General features: G+C 39.7%; 1 protein-coding gene across 1 annotated transcript in view; it reads left to right on the forward strand.

The window, feature by feature from the left end:
* The first annotated feature begins 2,124 nt into the window (after window positions 1-2,124).
* The window catches only part of NSRP1 (nuclear speckle splicing regulatory protein 1), a 59,149-nt gene continuing 45,957 nt past the window's right edge, over window positions 2,125-15,316 (forward strand). Inside the window, exons 1-2 of the mRNA XM_007937413.2 lie at window positions 2,125-2,144; window positions 3,508-3,601. Coding sequence (XP_007935604.1) covers window positions 2,125-2,144; window positions 3,508-3,601 — 114 coding nt within the window. The remainder of the gene's footprint in view (window positions 2,145-3,507; window positions 3,602-15,316) is intronic.

Below are 15,316 nucleotides of genomic sequence, written 5' to 3' on the forward strand. Positions count from 1 at the left end.
AATAGATAAACCTTTCCTTAACTTTTACAATAACGGACTAATACAATATTTGTCCTTTTGTGATTGACTTATTTCACTCAGCATAATGTCCTCCAAGTTTATCCACGTTATGCGGTATAAAACAACATCTTTAAAAAAAAATAGCAAAGAGGTGTGGTTAATAATCCAACAAAGGTTAAGCTGAAAATTTCTAAATTAATCCAAAAGAAACAAAAAAGGGACAAACAGAAAACACCGATCAATAATCACATTAAATGAAAATGGCCTAACCACTCCAATTAAAAAGGAAGAGATTGTCACATTGGATTCAAAAGACACACCTATGTGCTATCAACAAGAAAATGATGTTAAAGATACAAGTAGTGAAAAATAGGTTAAAAAGATGGACAAAGATATAGCTACCATTAATGTGTTAAAAAGCAAATATGTTACTTTGAGGACTAAGCTACACCTGATCCAAATCATGCTATTCTCAATCCTCTCAGATTTAAGTGAAAGATGGACAATGAATAAGGAAGACTGAAGAATTGATGCATTTGGATTACAGTGTTGGTGAAGAATATTGACTAAACCATGGAGTGCCAGAAGAACAAACAAACCTGTGTTGGAAAAAGTACAGCCACAATGTTCCTTAGAAGCAAGGAAGGGGAGTCCTAGAAGGGCTTGGGTCAGCAAAAAAAAAAAAAAAAAAGATTCCCAATGAGTTGGATTGACACAGTGGCTACAACAAGGTCAAACATAAAGCTCTTGAGGATGGTGCAGGATCCTGCAGGGTTTCCTTCTGTTGTACAGAGCGTTTCTATGAGTCAGAACTGACTTCAGGGCACCTAACGGACAACATGTAATTTTAATTTTTATACACAGTTAACACCATGAACAGTATTATTAACAAACACAGTGACCTATGAGAGCTGGACCTCAATGGGACTACCTTGTTTTTCCGGGTCTGCAAGTTTTCCACCTCTGACAGTATGTTGTTGTTATGTGCCGTCAAGTCAGACCTGACTCATAGCGACGCCTCCTTGGGTTTCCGAGGCAGTTATCACTATGGAAGTAGATTGCCCCATCTTCCTTCCGAGGAGTGGCTGGTGGATTTGAACCGCCAGCCCTCTGGCTAACAGTCAAGTGCCTTAAGCACTATGCTACCAGAGCTCCTCTCTGACAGCATAATCTTACTATTTTTCTACCTATCTCTATTAGTGGAAAGTTATCTTCCTTTTACTTCTCTATTAGGTTTCCGCCGTACGCTGGTTCCGGCTTTCAGAAGTTTTAAGTGGATAGTATCATGTTTTGCCTAAAACCCTGAATGGATTAACAGCTTCCAAACCAAAAACCAAGCTTACTGCCGTGGAGATGGTTCCCACTCAGAGCGAATACTCCTTGGGTTTCCCAGGCGGTATCTTTACGGAAGAAGATTACCCAGTCTTTCTTCCAATGATTGGGTTCAAACCTACCAGTCTTCTGGTTTGCAGTCAAATGTTTTAAGCACTAGGCCACCAGAGGTCCTAAGATTAACAGCCTACAACAGTATTTTTCAGACTTCAGCGATCATCAGAATTATCTGGAAGGTTTAAAACAAGCTGGGCCCCATCCTAGTTTCCAATTTAGCAGGTTTCGGTCCAGGTGGGGCGTCATGAATTCTGGTAGAGCAGTGCCTAAGGCATTTGACTACTTAAACAGAAGGCTGGCGGTTCAAATCCACCAGTCACACCTCGAAAGGAAAACAGGGCAATCTACTTCCGTAGACATATCTCCCAGGAAACCGAAGGAGGGGTAGCTACGAGTCGGAACCGACTCCACGGCAATGAGTTTGATTTTGTTTAGGAGGGGGCGCAGATTTTGCATTTCTTACTAATTCCCAGGCGATGCTGATGCTATTGGTTCCCGGACTACGTTTAATTTTTTTCTTTCCTTTGATTTCGAAGCAGGCAGTCAGCTTGGAAACAGAACCGAGGGCTACCGATCTTTCAGAGGTGTGGACGCGATTCAAACGACCCAAAAGCAGAATCGTTTCCGGGCCGGCCAAAACTGCGCGAGAGTTTTCGTGACGAAGTCAGCGTCTGCGTCTGCTTCTGCGTCTGCGTTACGTTTGCGTCGGCCACGTTCAGCGGAGACGGGAGCAAGATGGCGATTCCGGGCAGGCAGTGAGTGATCCGGGAGTTAGGGTCAGGCTGGGAAAGGAGAAACCACGGCGTCTGTGTCTTTGGCCAAGGAGTAAAAGTGCACTGGAAGTGAAGGGGCTGTGTCGTCAGGGCTAGAGACGGGAAAAAACAAGAAATCCTGAGGAACATGTTTTCCCCTCCCCCATACATTTTTCAGGTTGGAAGCCCGAAGTTTGAGGGAGAAACTTGTGAGGAAATAAAGGAAGTTAGGCTGAGGGGCAGAGAGCGAGACTTTTCTATTTTCCAAAAGCTCGGTCTGAGGCCCCTCAGTCTTGCTTCCTACCCCGCGCTTGAGTTTCTCCCCGGTTGGATGCTCTCAGGAGCAATGAGAAGAGAGACCATTCCTGGCTTCCTTAGAGGGCCTTGTTCTCCTTGGCAGAAGCTCAAGTCTTGATTCCCGCCCTCCCTTCTCGTTTTAGGAATGTGCTGAGAAGCCACAGAAAAGGGTAGGCATTTAGGGGCTTGGGGTATACGTTGCCGCAAAAGAGACAGTACTGTACCTACTTGGAGGCTGTTTTTGGTGGGTAATCCTTACCTTTGGTGCGGCTTCCCGTGGTATCTGAATCTTAAAGGCCAAAACATTAGCAAGTAAATAACTTGATTCTAGTAGGATGATTTATTTAGATGATCCAAGGCAAAGCAAAGGAGCTTTGAAGTGTAATGATCATTTACCCAATGGCTACCTAGATTTCTTAGTTAACATAGTCTTTTTTAAGTTAACGTATTTGTAAAACAGAATTATCATGGGTTCCCCAGTTACTTCGTGTGGGTTACACTATCTAATAACTTCTTTGAAAGTACGCAGTAGAAAAAAAATCTACCTCTTGATTCTTGTTAGACCACAGATTAATTTAGAGCGTTTTTATTTTCAGTGGATATGAACTGATGTTTCCACTGTTGTTGTTGTTGTTGTGTGCCATCAGACTCATAGCGACCTCTCCTTGGGTTTGCGAGGCAGTATCACTACGGAAGTAGATTGCCCCATCTTCCTTCGGAGGAGTGGGCTGGTGGGTTTGAACTGCGGGCCTTCTGGTTAGCAGTCAAGTGCAAAACGTCACTATCACTTTTCCATCAAAACATCTCTGAATTCTGCAGCTACTATTCTTCCTAGGTAAAAATAGTATTTGAGGTAGGCCCATGTCCACTATATAATTACTAAGAGTAATTATAATATCTTACAGCTTAATAAAATGTTGAGATAATTGAAAATCAGAGAGTCTGTTAAGTGTTTGTAGGCTGTAACGTTTTTTGACTTGGTAGCTTCCATCTGGAAGAGGTAGTCAATGTATTATTTTTTAACATTAAAAGATAATGGTGTAATTTCTATTTCAAAAAAAAAATGCAGGTATGGGCTTATTTTGCCAAAGAAAACACAGCAGTTGCACCCTGTTTTGCAAAAACCATCAGTGTTTGGGGATGATTCTGATGATGAGGAGGAGGTAAGGGAACTATATTTTTCTCTTGAATTGATGGAAATACAAATTTTGTTTTTATTTGAACTGTGAGTTTGGTATGTTTGGATGCCTTCGTTATCACTACAGTGTATCTGCAATTATAATAATTTATAAGATTATCAAAAGGAATGTTTAAAGAAAGGTGCTCCACCAATTTTTTTCTTATAAATGATAGTGTAAATTTTTTTTTCCAAAAGCTGTTTTGAACAATTAATAGTCATTGCAAAACTAATATTTATGTAACAAAATTATAATAATGAACTATTAAAATGCTACCAATTTTTTAGGATTTTTTTTTATTAGCCAAGTAGTTTTGAAATTTCTTAGGTAAATTCTGAGATGATTGGGTAGCAGTAGTTCTTTATGGGAATTTTTGTTATTTCTTCAGGGTCTGGTAAGCATGACTGTTACAATTATGGTAACAAGTAAAGTTACCATTGATAGTATTATGATAAAAATATGAATAATGTTAATAACATGATAATAATAATATGCAACGTGAACATTTTTTCCTTTAGCAGTCAGAAGTTTTCCTGTGAAACTCACTTAATTGCAACAGCCCCAAATGTGTGCTTACCTAATACTTCATTTTTTTATAGCTCTTAAAGACCTTTACATTAATTAATCTCATAATTTCTTTCGCTCTGGCAGAAAGAAATAGCTTTTCTTTCCATTCTTATTAATTATATAATAGCATAGTAGATAATTGACCATATTTGGTACTTTGCTTCTTTTCCTTCTGTTAAGTTAGCTCTATGTGACTGGCTTATTAAATTGAGGTATAATTAACATGTAATAAAATTCACAGGTTTTAAGGGTATAAGTTGATGACTTTTAATAAACTCTAATAAAGATGACTATTTTACTCTGCCCCCAAGCAATTAGTCCACTTTCCCTCATTCTGCCCCCCGTCAGCTAGCTACTCATATGATTTCTAGGGCCATAAATTAATTTTGCCTATTCTAGAATTTCATATAAGAGAAATCATGTAGTATGTAGTCTTTTATGTCTTGATGTCTTCCCCATGGTATGATGTCAATGAGAATCATCCTTGCAGTTCTAGAATAACATTTTTCTTAAAATGGATTTCCCCCTTAACAGTGGCTTAATAATTAATGCTTTCATTTTTATTTTTTCATAAAATTTAAGAATAATTGATTATGACAAAATGAATCAAGGTTACTAGTTAAATCAATATTTCTGTTCAGCCAACTAGATTATTTTAAAATAGAATATTGAGACCATTACTGACCATAGCTCTTGCATTTTCAAATTAATTCAGATATTTTGTTGTTCATTAATAAATAATGCCTGCTGTGTATTAAGGGATAAGGAGCTGTGGTAGAGCTGTGGTTAGGGCATTGGGCTGCTAACCAGAAGGTTGGCAGCTTGAATCCACCAGCTGCTCCATGGGAGAAAGATGAGGCAGTCTCCTTCCGTAGAGGTTTATAGCCTTAGAAACCCTACAGGGGTTACTGTAAGTCAGAATTGACTTGATGGCAGTGGGTTTGGTTTTTGTATGTGTTAAGGGTGTGATTAGTTTTGTCGCTGGAGCATTTATGCTTTATTCTGTGCAGAACCTTTGTAAGTCTTTTTAGGGACTGTAATGGTCAGTGATAGAATTCCTGCCTCCATGCAGGAGACCCCAGTTCTGTTCCTAGCCAGCATACCTCACGTATGGCTACCATCAGTTTGTCAGTGGACGCTTGCTTGTTGCTATGGTACTGAACAGGTTTCACTGGAACTTGTGGACTTAGAGAGACTAGGAAGAAAGGTCTGGGTTGGTCTGCTTTCAAAAATCAGCCAGTGAAAAACCTGTGGCTCATAGTGGTCCTATCTGCTACTGACCATGGGGAGGGCTCAGTACTGGGCAGTGTTTTGTTCCACTGTGCATGGGGTTGCCATGTGGCAGGGGCCAACTTGATGGTAGCTAACAACAGTGATGACCAAGATGGAGTGCTACTTTCTACCAGTTTATAATTTAGTGAGGAAGATAGACATGTCAACATTAATACGAAACAGATTGAAATTAAGAAAGGAAACTGACATTACTGAGGATTCTTATGTACCCATTGCTTGTGTTACTTTATTTGATCTTCATAATAACCCAGTGAAGTAAGTAGTAGTAGTAGTAGTAGTACTATTTTATAGATGAGGAAATTGAAGTTCAGAAAGGTTAAGTATTCTTGTATAACGGTGGTGAGAATGTGAAGTGGCAGAGCTGCTGCGGAAAATAGTTTGGTTCCTCGACAAGTTAAACATAGCACTCCTAGATATATATCCAGAAGACTCAAAAGCAGGAACTCAAATAGATACTTTCATACCAGTGTTCTTACAGTATTATTCGTAGTAGCCAAAGGATAGAAACAACCAAAGTGTCTATCAATAGATAAGTGGATAAATAAAATGTGGTATATACATGCAATAAAATATTACGCAGCAGTAAAAAGAAATGAAGTTCTGAATTGTGCTACAACATGGATGAACTTTGAAAACATTATACTGAGTGAAGTAAGCCAGACCCAAAAGGACAAATATTATGATTCCTGTTACTTGAATTATCTGGAATAGGCAAATTCCCAGAAATAGAAAGTAGATCAGAGGTAACCAGGGACTAGAGGGAAGGGAGAATGGGGGAGTTACTGCTTAGTGTGTACAGAGTTTCTGTGTAGGGTGATGAAAACATTTTAGAAATATTGGTGATGGTTGAACAACACAGTGAGTGTAATTAATGCCACTGAATTGTACAGTTAGTATTTAAAATGGCAAATTTTATGCTATGTATATATTTTGCAATTTAAGAAAAATGAATAAAGAAAAGTTTGAGTAATTTACCCAATATCACACAGCTAATAAGTGGCAAGACTGGAATTTGAACTTAGGTCTTTCTGACCCCCAAACCTATATTCTTTCTGTTCTCCTATTCTGCCTCATTTTAATAATAGCATTACAAAATACTAGTGAAATGTGGAAGATGAAATGATTAAGTTTATAATGGGGAATCAGAATAGTAATGGACATTTAAACAGCTTACAAGGCTTGTTTGGGTTGAAATGGGTAGAAAGATAGAAGTGGCTGTGATTTCAGTTAGAGGATGGAGAGAGAAATACAGAGTGGCATGAAAGTGTAAGGTGTTTTTGTGGAGTAATGTGATTAGAGAAGAGGATATTTAGGAAAAGGTGATTGAAGATGAGATTGTAACAGAATCCGCAGATTGTGTAGTACCTTTAATGCTATACATGATATTTCTACTTTATAGGGAGTTTTTGAGTGATGCTATGATGAACACACTTTGAGGTGATAACTCTTGAATTGTGAAGCACAGAAAGACTTGAATACAGAGGACTGGTAATGTAAGTGATGTTGTTAGATGCCATTGAGTCAGCTCTTACTCACAGCAACCCTGTGTACAGAACCAAACACTGTCCAGTTCCGCACCATCCTCACAATCCTTGCTGTGCTTGAGCCCATCATTGGAGCCACTGTGTCAGTCCATTTCATTGAAGGTCTTCCTCTTCTTTGCTGACCCTCTGCTTTTACCAAGTATGATGTCCTTTTCCAGGGAATGGTCCCTTTTGACAACATGACCATAGTAGGTGAGTGAAAGTCTGGCCATTCTTGCTTCTGTGGAGCATTTTGGCTGCAATTCTTCTGGGACAAAATTGTTCATTCTTTTGGTAGTCCATGATATTTTTGGTATTCTTCACCAACACCACAATTAAGAGACATCAACTCTTCTTCGGTCTTACTTATTCATCGTCCAGCTTTCACACCCATATAAGACAATTGAAAATACTATGGCTTGGGTCAGGCACAGGAGCTATGGTGGTGTAGTGGTTAAGGCATTGGCTGCTAACCAGAAGGTTGGTGGTTCGAACCCATTAGCTGCTCTGTGGGAGAAAAGGCAGTCTGCTTCCATAAAGATTTATAGCCTTGGAAACCCAATGTGGGGGTCTCTATGAGTTGGACTCAACTTGATGGCAGGCAGTGAGTTGAATGGGTCAGGTGAACCTTAGTCTTAAAACTGACATCTTTGCTGCTTAACACTTTAAAGAAGTCTTTTGTAACAGGTTTGCCCAGTGTAATATGACGTCTGATTATCTGACTGCTGCTTGTGTGGGTGTTGACTGTGGATCCAAGTAAAATGAAATCCCTGACAACCTCCATCTTTTCTCCATTTATCATAATATTGCTTGTTGGTCCAGTTGTGAGGATTTTTATGTTGTGTCATCCATACTGAAGACTGTCATCTTTACAGTCTAATTTTCACCAGTAAGTGCTTTAAGTCCTCTTCACTTTCATCAAGAAAGGTTGTATCATCTGCGTATCACAGGTTGTAAATGGTTTTTCATTCCTGATGCTGCTTCCTTCTTCATGTTGTCCATCTTCTTGGTTTATTTGCTTAGCATATGGATTAAATAAGTCTGGTGAAAGGTTACAACCCTGATGCACATCTTTCCTAATTTTAAACCATGCCGTATGCCTTTGTTCTGTTTGAACAACAGCCTCTTGGTCTATGTACAGGTTCCTCTTGAAAACAATTAAGTGTTCTGGAATTCCTGTTCTTTGCAATATTATCTGTTTTGGTTACTTTGTGCCACTCTGACAGGGATATACCACAAATGGGTGGCTTGAACAAACAGGAGTTTATTCTTTTATAGTTTTGGAGGCTAGAAGTCCTAGTTCAAAGTGCCAGGCTCCAGAGGCTGGGTGAAAGCCCCTCAACCTTGGGCTTCAGCTTTGCCTCTTACTCCTGGCCCACTGAAGCTAGAGGTGTCTCTTCACTCAGGCAGCTGCTGAGGCTAACAAGCCCAAGGTCGACAAATAAAATGGCACAGTCCTGATATTACCAACTCATGTGGCAGGCCATTGATTCAAATCCCATTAACAGTCCCAAAATTGGCAGGTTGCTGAATAACAACTCGGCTACATGCAGGATTCAAGTGTGCCAAAAGCGGGAGACCTTCCTCAAAGTTGCTTATATCCTGGAAGTAGCCCACATCCCTAAAGCAGCTACTCAGCTGCTCCAGTAGATGCCACCATGGAGTTAATTACCAATCTCACCATGGGGAATAACTACATTCAGCTGCCCAACCACTCAAAACCAGGCCCAGCCAAGGTGACACACAACCTTAATTACCACATTATCCATAATTTGGTATGATCCATACAGTCAAATGCCTCTGCATAGTCAATAAAACACAGGTAGACATCTTTCTGTTATTCTTTGCTTTCAGCCAAGGTTCATATTTTATCAGCAGTGATATTCCCTGTTCTACATCATCTTCTGAATCCAGCTTACATTTCTGGAAGTTCCCTGTCAGTGTACTGCTGCAGCCATTTTTGAATTATCTTTGGCAAGATTCTAATTGTGTGTGATGTTAATGATATTGTTCGATAACTTGCACATTCTTTTGGATCACCTTTCTTTGTTATGGGTGTAAATATTGATGTCTTTCAGTCAGTTGTCCTGGGAGCTGTCTTCCAGATTTCTTGGCATCAACAAGTAAGCACTTCTAGTGCTGTATCCTTTTGTTGGAACATCTCAATGAGTATTCCATCAATTTCTCACTCGCTGCCATTGAGTCGGATCCGACTCATAGCGACCCCTCCTTGGGTTTCAGAGGCAGTATCACTACGGAAGTAGATTGCCAACCTTTCTTCCAAGGAGTGACTGGTGGGTTTCAACGGCCAGCCTTCTGGTTAGCAGTCAAGTGCCTTGGGCAGTAGGCCTTGTTTTTTGCCAAACAGCCTTGACTTCTTCCTTCAGTACCATTGGTTCTTGATTATATGCTACCTCCTGAAATAGTTGGACATTTACCAATTCTTTTTGAAATCGTAACTGTGTATTCCTTCCATACCATTTTGATGCTTCCTCCATCATTCAATATTTTGCCCATAGAACTCTTCAAGATTGCAACTTGAGGCTTGAATTTTTTCTTCATTTCTTTCAGCTTGAGAAATGCCAAGCATGTCCTTCCCTTTTGGTTTTCTAAATCCAAGTCTTTGCACATTTCTTTATAATACTACATTGTCTTCTTGAACTGCCTTTTGAAATCTTCAGTTTTATTTCACCATTTATTACATTCATTCACTTTAGCTAGTGTCTGTTCAAGAGGAAGTTTCGGAGTCTCTTATGACATCCATTTTGGTCTTTTCTTCCTTTCCTGTCTTTTTAATGAACCTGTGCTGTTTTCACGTGTGATGCTATTGATGTTATCCCACAAGTTGTCTGGTCTTTGGTCATTGGTGTTAAATGCGTCAAATCTGTTTTTCAGATGGTCTCTAAATTCAGGTGGGATGTAATCAAGGTCATATTTTGGCTCTTGTGGACTTATTTTAATTTTCTTTAGCTTCAGCTCGAACTTAGGTATGAGCACTTGGTTTTTTCCACTGTCAGCTTCTGGCCTTGTTTTGACTGGTGATACTGAGCTTCTCCATCACCTCTTTCCATAGATGTAGTCAATCTGATTTTTATGTGTTCCATCTGGCAAGGTCCATGTGTAGAACCGCCATTTATGTTGTTGAAAAAAGGTATTTGCAATGAATAAGTCATTAGTCTTGCAAAAGTGTTATCATGCAGTCTCCAGCATTATTTCTATCACCAAACCCATACTTATCGACTACTGATGCTTGTTTCTGACTTTCCAATCCTCAGTGATAATCAGTACATCTTGATAGCATCTTTGATCAATTTCAAACTGCATAAGTTGGTAAACATCTTCAATTTCTTCATCTTTAGCTTTAGTCATTGGTGTGTAAATTTGAATAATAGTAGTAATAACTGGTCTTCCTTATAGGCATATGGATATTATCTTATCACTGACAGCATTATACTTCAGGATAGATCTTGAGATGTTCCTTTTGACACTGAATACAACATTCCTATTCAATTTGTCATTCCCAACATAGTAGATCATACGATTGTCTGATTCAGTATGGCCAATACCAATCCGTTTGAGCTTATTAGTGCCTAGAATATTGATCTTTTCCTGTTCTGTTTCATTTTTGACAACTTCAGTTTTCCTAGATTGATGCTTTGTACATTCCACGTTCTGATTATTAATGAATGCGGGCAACTGTTTCTTCCCATTTTGAGTCGTGCTTTATCAGCAAATGAAGGCCCTAAAAGTTTTACTCTATCCACATCATTAAAGTCAATTCTATTTTGGGGAGGCAGCTCTTCCCCAGTTGTATTTTGAATGCCTTCCAATGCGAGGGGCTCATCTCTGGCACTAGATCAGATGGTGATTCACTGCTGTTCATAAGGTTTTCAGTAGCCAGTTTTTTCAGAAGTAGATGGCTCCATCCTTCTTCCCAGTCTGTTTTAGTCCTGAAGCTCATCTGAAACCTGTCCACCATGGGTGACCCTCCTGGTATTTGAAATACTAGTGGCATAGCCTCCAGCCTTACAGCAACATGCAAACCACCACAGTATGACAAACTGACAGGTGAGTGGTGGATATAGGTGATGAAAGACCTGATAAGACATAAAGGGGATGGTGAGGAACCCAGAGATTAGCAGTAGCAAGAGGCAAGCAATTATAAAATGGAAAGATGTGCAAAACAGATAGGTCCTGAATACCAGGGACCAGGGTCACTTGTTAGACCTATCCAGAAGTGCTGAATCCAAGGACAAGATTTAGCCTTAGGTTGAGAGATGGGAGAAATAGTCTGGCTTCTCCCTTTTTCCCAACCTCCAGTACACTATCTCTGTTTCTTTGGTGGAACCTAGCTAGAAGGTAGTTGACAAGGGAGCTGTGGCTTAGTTCATGAATAGAATATAAAATTGTTCTTTAATGTAATTTACTTGTTTATAAAAAATCAGTCTGGTGAATTTTGGCTTATATTCCTAGTATGCTGAGAGTTAAATCTCTTGAGTATATTATTTGAATATTTATGAGGCTTGACTATTAAAATATTTCTGAATTAATAACTTAAGCAGTAACAAAATTATCACTGCTTTGAAAAATAAAGATATGTAATAGTTACCTTGCTGAGGAGGGCATTTGATATATGTGGAGAGGAGTGGTTATGAATCAATTACTACTGTTTCCAGCAATTCAGCAAAAGCCATTAAGAGACCAAATTTTTAAGATTAGGATTTCCTTCCAGTGGTCCAGCAGAGGGGGCCCTAGCATGTGAATATCACTTCACTATGTGCTATTTAGGGGGGGAGCTCTGGTAGCATAGTGGCTAAGACACTTGCCTGCTAACCAGATGGCTGGCGGTTCAAACCCACCAGCCACTCCTCGGAAGGAAGGTTGGGCAATCCTACTTCCGTAGTGATACTGCCTCGGAAACCCAAGGAGGGGTCGCTATGAGTCGGGGCCGACTCGATGGCAAATAACAACAACAACAACTTAGCTTGACATGGAAAGCTGCTCTAGCCTTTGGCCTCAAACTGCTTCTTACCATTTTCTCCTAACTGTGTTTTCTTTTTTACAACTCTGATTTTCTTCACACTGGAAGTATTCTCCCTATCACTGCATGGCCAAATTATACTCATCCTTTCTTAGTTCAAAAGCTACTTCCTTCAAGATACCTTCTTTGATTTTTCCAACTTTAAACACTTTATTCCTTTTTATGACACTTTTCCTTTCGTATAGTAATACTTAGATTTTTTAAAAAAATTTTTAAGAGCTTGTTTTACATTCAACGTCATGTGTATGTTTAGTTTCATTCCCCTAACACTTAGATTTTTATATCTTACCTTATGAATTATTTCCATTCATGTCACTATCCTAGAGTGTAAAGTCCGTAAGTTAGAATTTGGACATCTAGGTTGGCTTCCAGGAGTAGGTAAAATGATTTACTCAGGTATTTTAGCTGTCTATATTGTAAAGAGGGAGCTCTGTTGGCATAGTGCCTAAGGCATTTGACTGCTAACCAGAAAGTTGTTGGTTCAAATCCACCAGCCACTCCATGGAAGGAAGATTGGACAATCTACTTCTGGTCATTATGAGTCGGAGTCAGCTTGATGGCAGTGAGTTTGTTTTTTGTTTACATTATAAAGGGCCACCTAGTAAATATTTTAGGCTTTGTAAGCCATGTAGTCTCTGTTGTAACTACTCAGCTTTGCCCTTATAGTGCAAAAGTGACCATTGTGTAATACGTAGACAAATTAGTGTCATTATGTTCAAATATAGTTTATAAAAATAGATGGTGGACCAGATTTCATCCACAGGCTGTAATTTACTAACACTTGGTCTGTATGATCATTCTTTTAAGTACTGTGACAACTATTATCTCACAAGTGCTATAAGATGATTGTTGTTAGGTGTAAGATGATTGTTGTTAGGTGCCTCTGAGTCGTCTCCGACTCACAGTGACTCTGTGCACAGCAGAATGAAACACCGCCCAGTCTCGTGCCAGCTATGTGATTCTTGCGATACGTGAGCACATCGCTGCAGCCACTGTGTCAGTCCATCTCATTGAGGGCCTTCCCCTTTCATCAATCCTCCACCTTACCAAGCATGACATCCTTCTCCTGGGAATGGTCCCTTCTGATAGCATAACCAAAATAGGTGAGAAGAAGTCTGGCCATTTCTTGCTTCCAAGGAGTGTTCTGGCTGCATTTCCTCCAGGACAGATTTGTTAGTTCTTTTAGCAGTCCGTGGTACTTGCAGCATTCCTCGCCAGCACCACAACTCAAAAGCATCAACTCTTCTTCGGTCTTCCTTATTCATTGTCCACCTCTCACATGCGTATGAAGCAATTGAAAATATCACGGCTTGTGTCAGGCGGGCACACCTTAGTCCTCAAGGAGACATCTTTACTCCTCAGCACTTAAAAGAGGTCCTTGGCAGCCAACTTGCTCAGTGCTGTATGTCGTCTGATGTTCTGACTGCTGCTTCCATTGGTGTCGATTGTAGAACCAAGCAATATGAGGTCTTTGAGAACTTCAATCTTTTCTCCATTTATCGTGATGCTGCTTATAGGTCCAGTTGTGAGGATTTTTATTTTCTTTATATTGAGATGTAATCCATACTGCAGACTGTACTTGTCAATCTTCATCAGTAAGTCTTTTAAGTCATCCGCATTTTCAACTAGCAAAGTTGTGTCATCAGCGTATCCCAGGTTGTTAATGATTCTTCCTTCAATCTCCATGCCACGTTCTTCTTCATATAGTCCAGCTTCTTGGATTTTTTTGCTCAGCGTATAGATTGAATAAGTATGGCAAAAGGATACAACCCTGACACACTCCTTTCTTGATTTTAAACCATGCAGTATCTCCTTGTTCTGTTAGAACAACAGCCTCCTGGTTTATATATAAGTTCCTCATGAGTACAATTAAGTGTTCTGGAATTCCCATTCTTCTCAATGTTATCCACAGTTTTTTATGATCCACACAATCAAATGCTTTTGCATAGTCAGTAAAACACAGGATAAACATCTTTCTGGTATTCTTTGCTTTGAGCCAAGATCCATCTGATACCAACAATGATAAACCCTGTTCCACGTTCTCTTCTGAATCCAGCTTGCATTTCTGGAAGTTGTCTGTCGATATATTGCCGCAACTGTTTTTGAATTATTTTCAGTAAGATTTTACTTGGGTGCACTATTATTGACACTTTTCACTAATTTTCACATTCTGTGGGATCACCTTTCTTTGGAATGGGTACAGATATGGATCTCTTCCAGTCAGTCAGCCAGGTAGATCTTCCACATCTCTTGGCATAGCCGAGTGAGTGCCTCCAGCAGGGGGCATCCATTTGTTGAAACATCTCAATGAGTATTCCATCAGTTCTTGGAGCCTTGTTCTTTGCCAGTTCCTTCAGTGCATCTTCTATTTATTCCTTCAGTACCATTGGTTCTTAATTGTATCCCACCTGCCGAAATGGATGAAGATCGACTAGGTCTTTTTGGTACAGTGACACTGGGTATTCTTTCTATCTTCTTTTGATGCTTCCTGCATCATTTAATATTTTGCCCATAGAATCTTTCAATATTGCAACTCAAGGCTTACATTTTTTCCTCAGTTCTTTCAGCTTGAGAAATGCCCAGCCTGTTCTTCCCTTTTGGCTTTCCTAACTCCAGGTCTTTGCACATTTCATTATAGTAATTGGCTTAAGCTGCTCTTTGAAATCTTCTGTTCAGCTCTTTTATCTTGTCATTCCTTCAGTTTGCTTTAGTTGCTCTCTGCTCAAGGGCAAGTTTCAGAGTGTCCTCTGACATCTGTTTTGGTCTTTTCTTGTCTTTTTAATGACATCTTGCTTTCTTCATGGATGATGTTTTTTTTCCCCCCAGAATCGATACATTTTATTTATTTATTTATATTGTGATTTCGGTGAAAGTTTACAGAGCAAATTCACTTTCCATGCAGCAGTTCACATACACTTTGTCTCATGATATTGATTACAATTTACCCCAATACGACAGCTCCCCTCCCATTTCCTCCCGATAGTTACCTCTTTCCTGTGTCCATCCCTCCATGCACTCCTGCCCCCTGAGCTGCCTCACTGTGCATAAACAGCCCTTCTTTCTCCCATGATTATTCTCTCCAAGAAGTATATCTACCTAGTGTAAATATTCAACTCATATGCCTCTCTTTTGTTTGGCTGGAAGCCACAGGAATGGGTTCAATTCCAGACCTGAAGGGCAGCTAGGGGCCGTAGTCTAAAGGGTTCCATCAGGCTCTATCAGACCAGCAAACCTGGTCCCTTTTTTTTTTTTTTTTTTCTTTCTTCCAAATGATAC

This window comes from Orycteropus afer, unplaced genomic scaffold (assembly GCF_000298275.1).
Source record: "Orycteropus afer afer isolate SDZICR_OR568_19922 unplaced genomic scaffold, OryAfe1.0 scaffold00042, whole genome shotgun sequence".
NCBI classification, from domain to species: Eukaryota; Metazoa; Chordata; class Mammalia; order Tubulidentata; family Orycteropodidae; genus Orycteropus; species Orycteropus afer.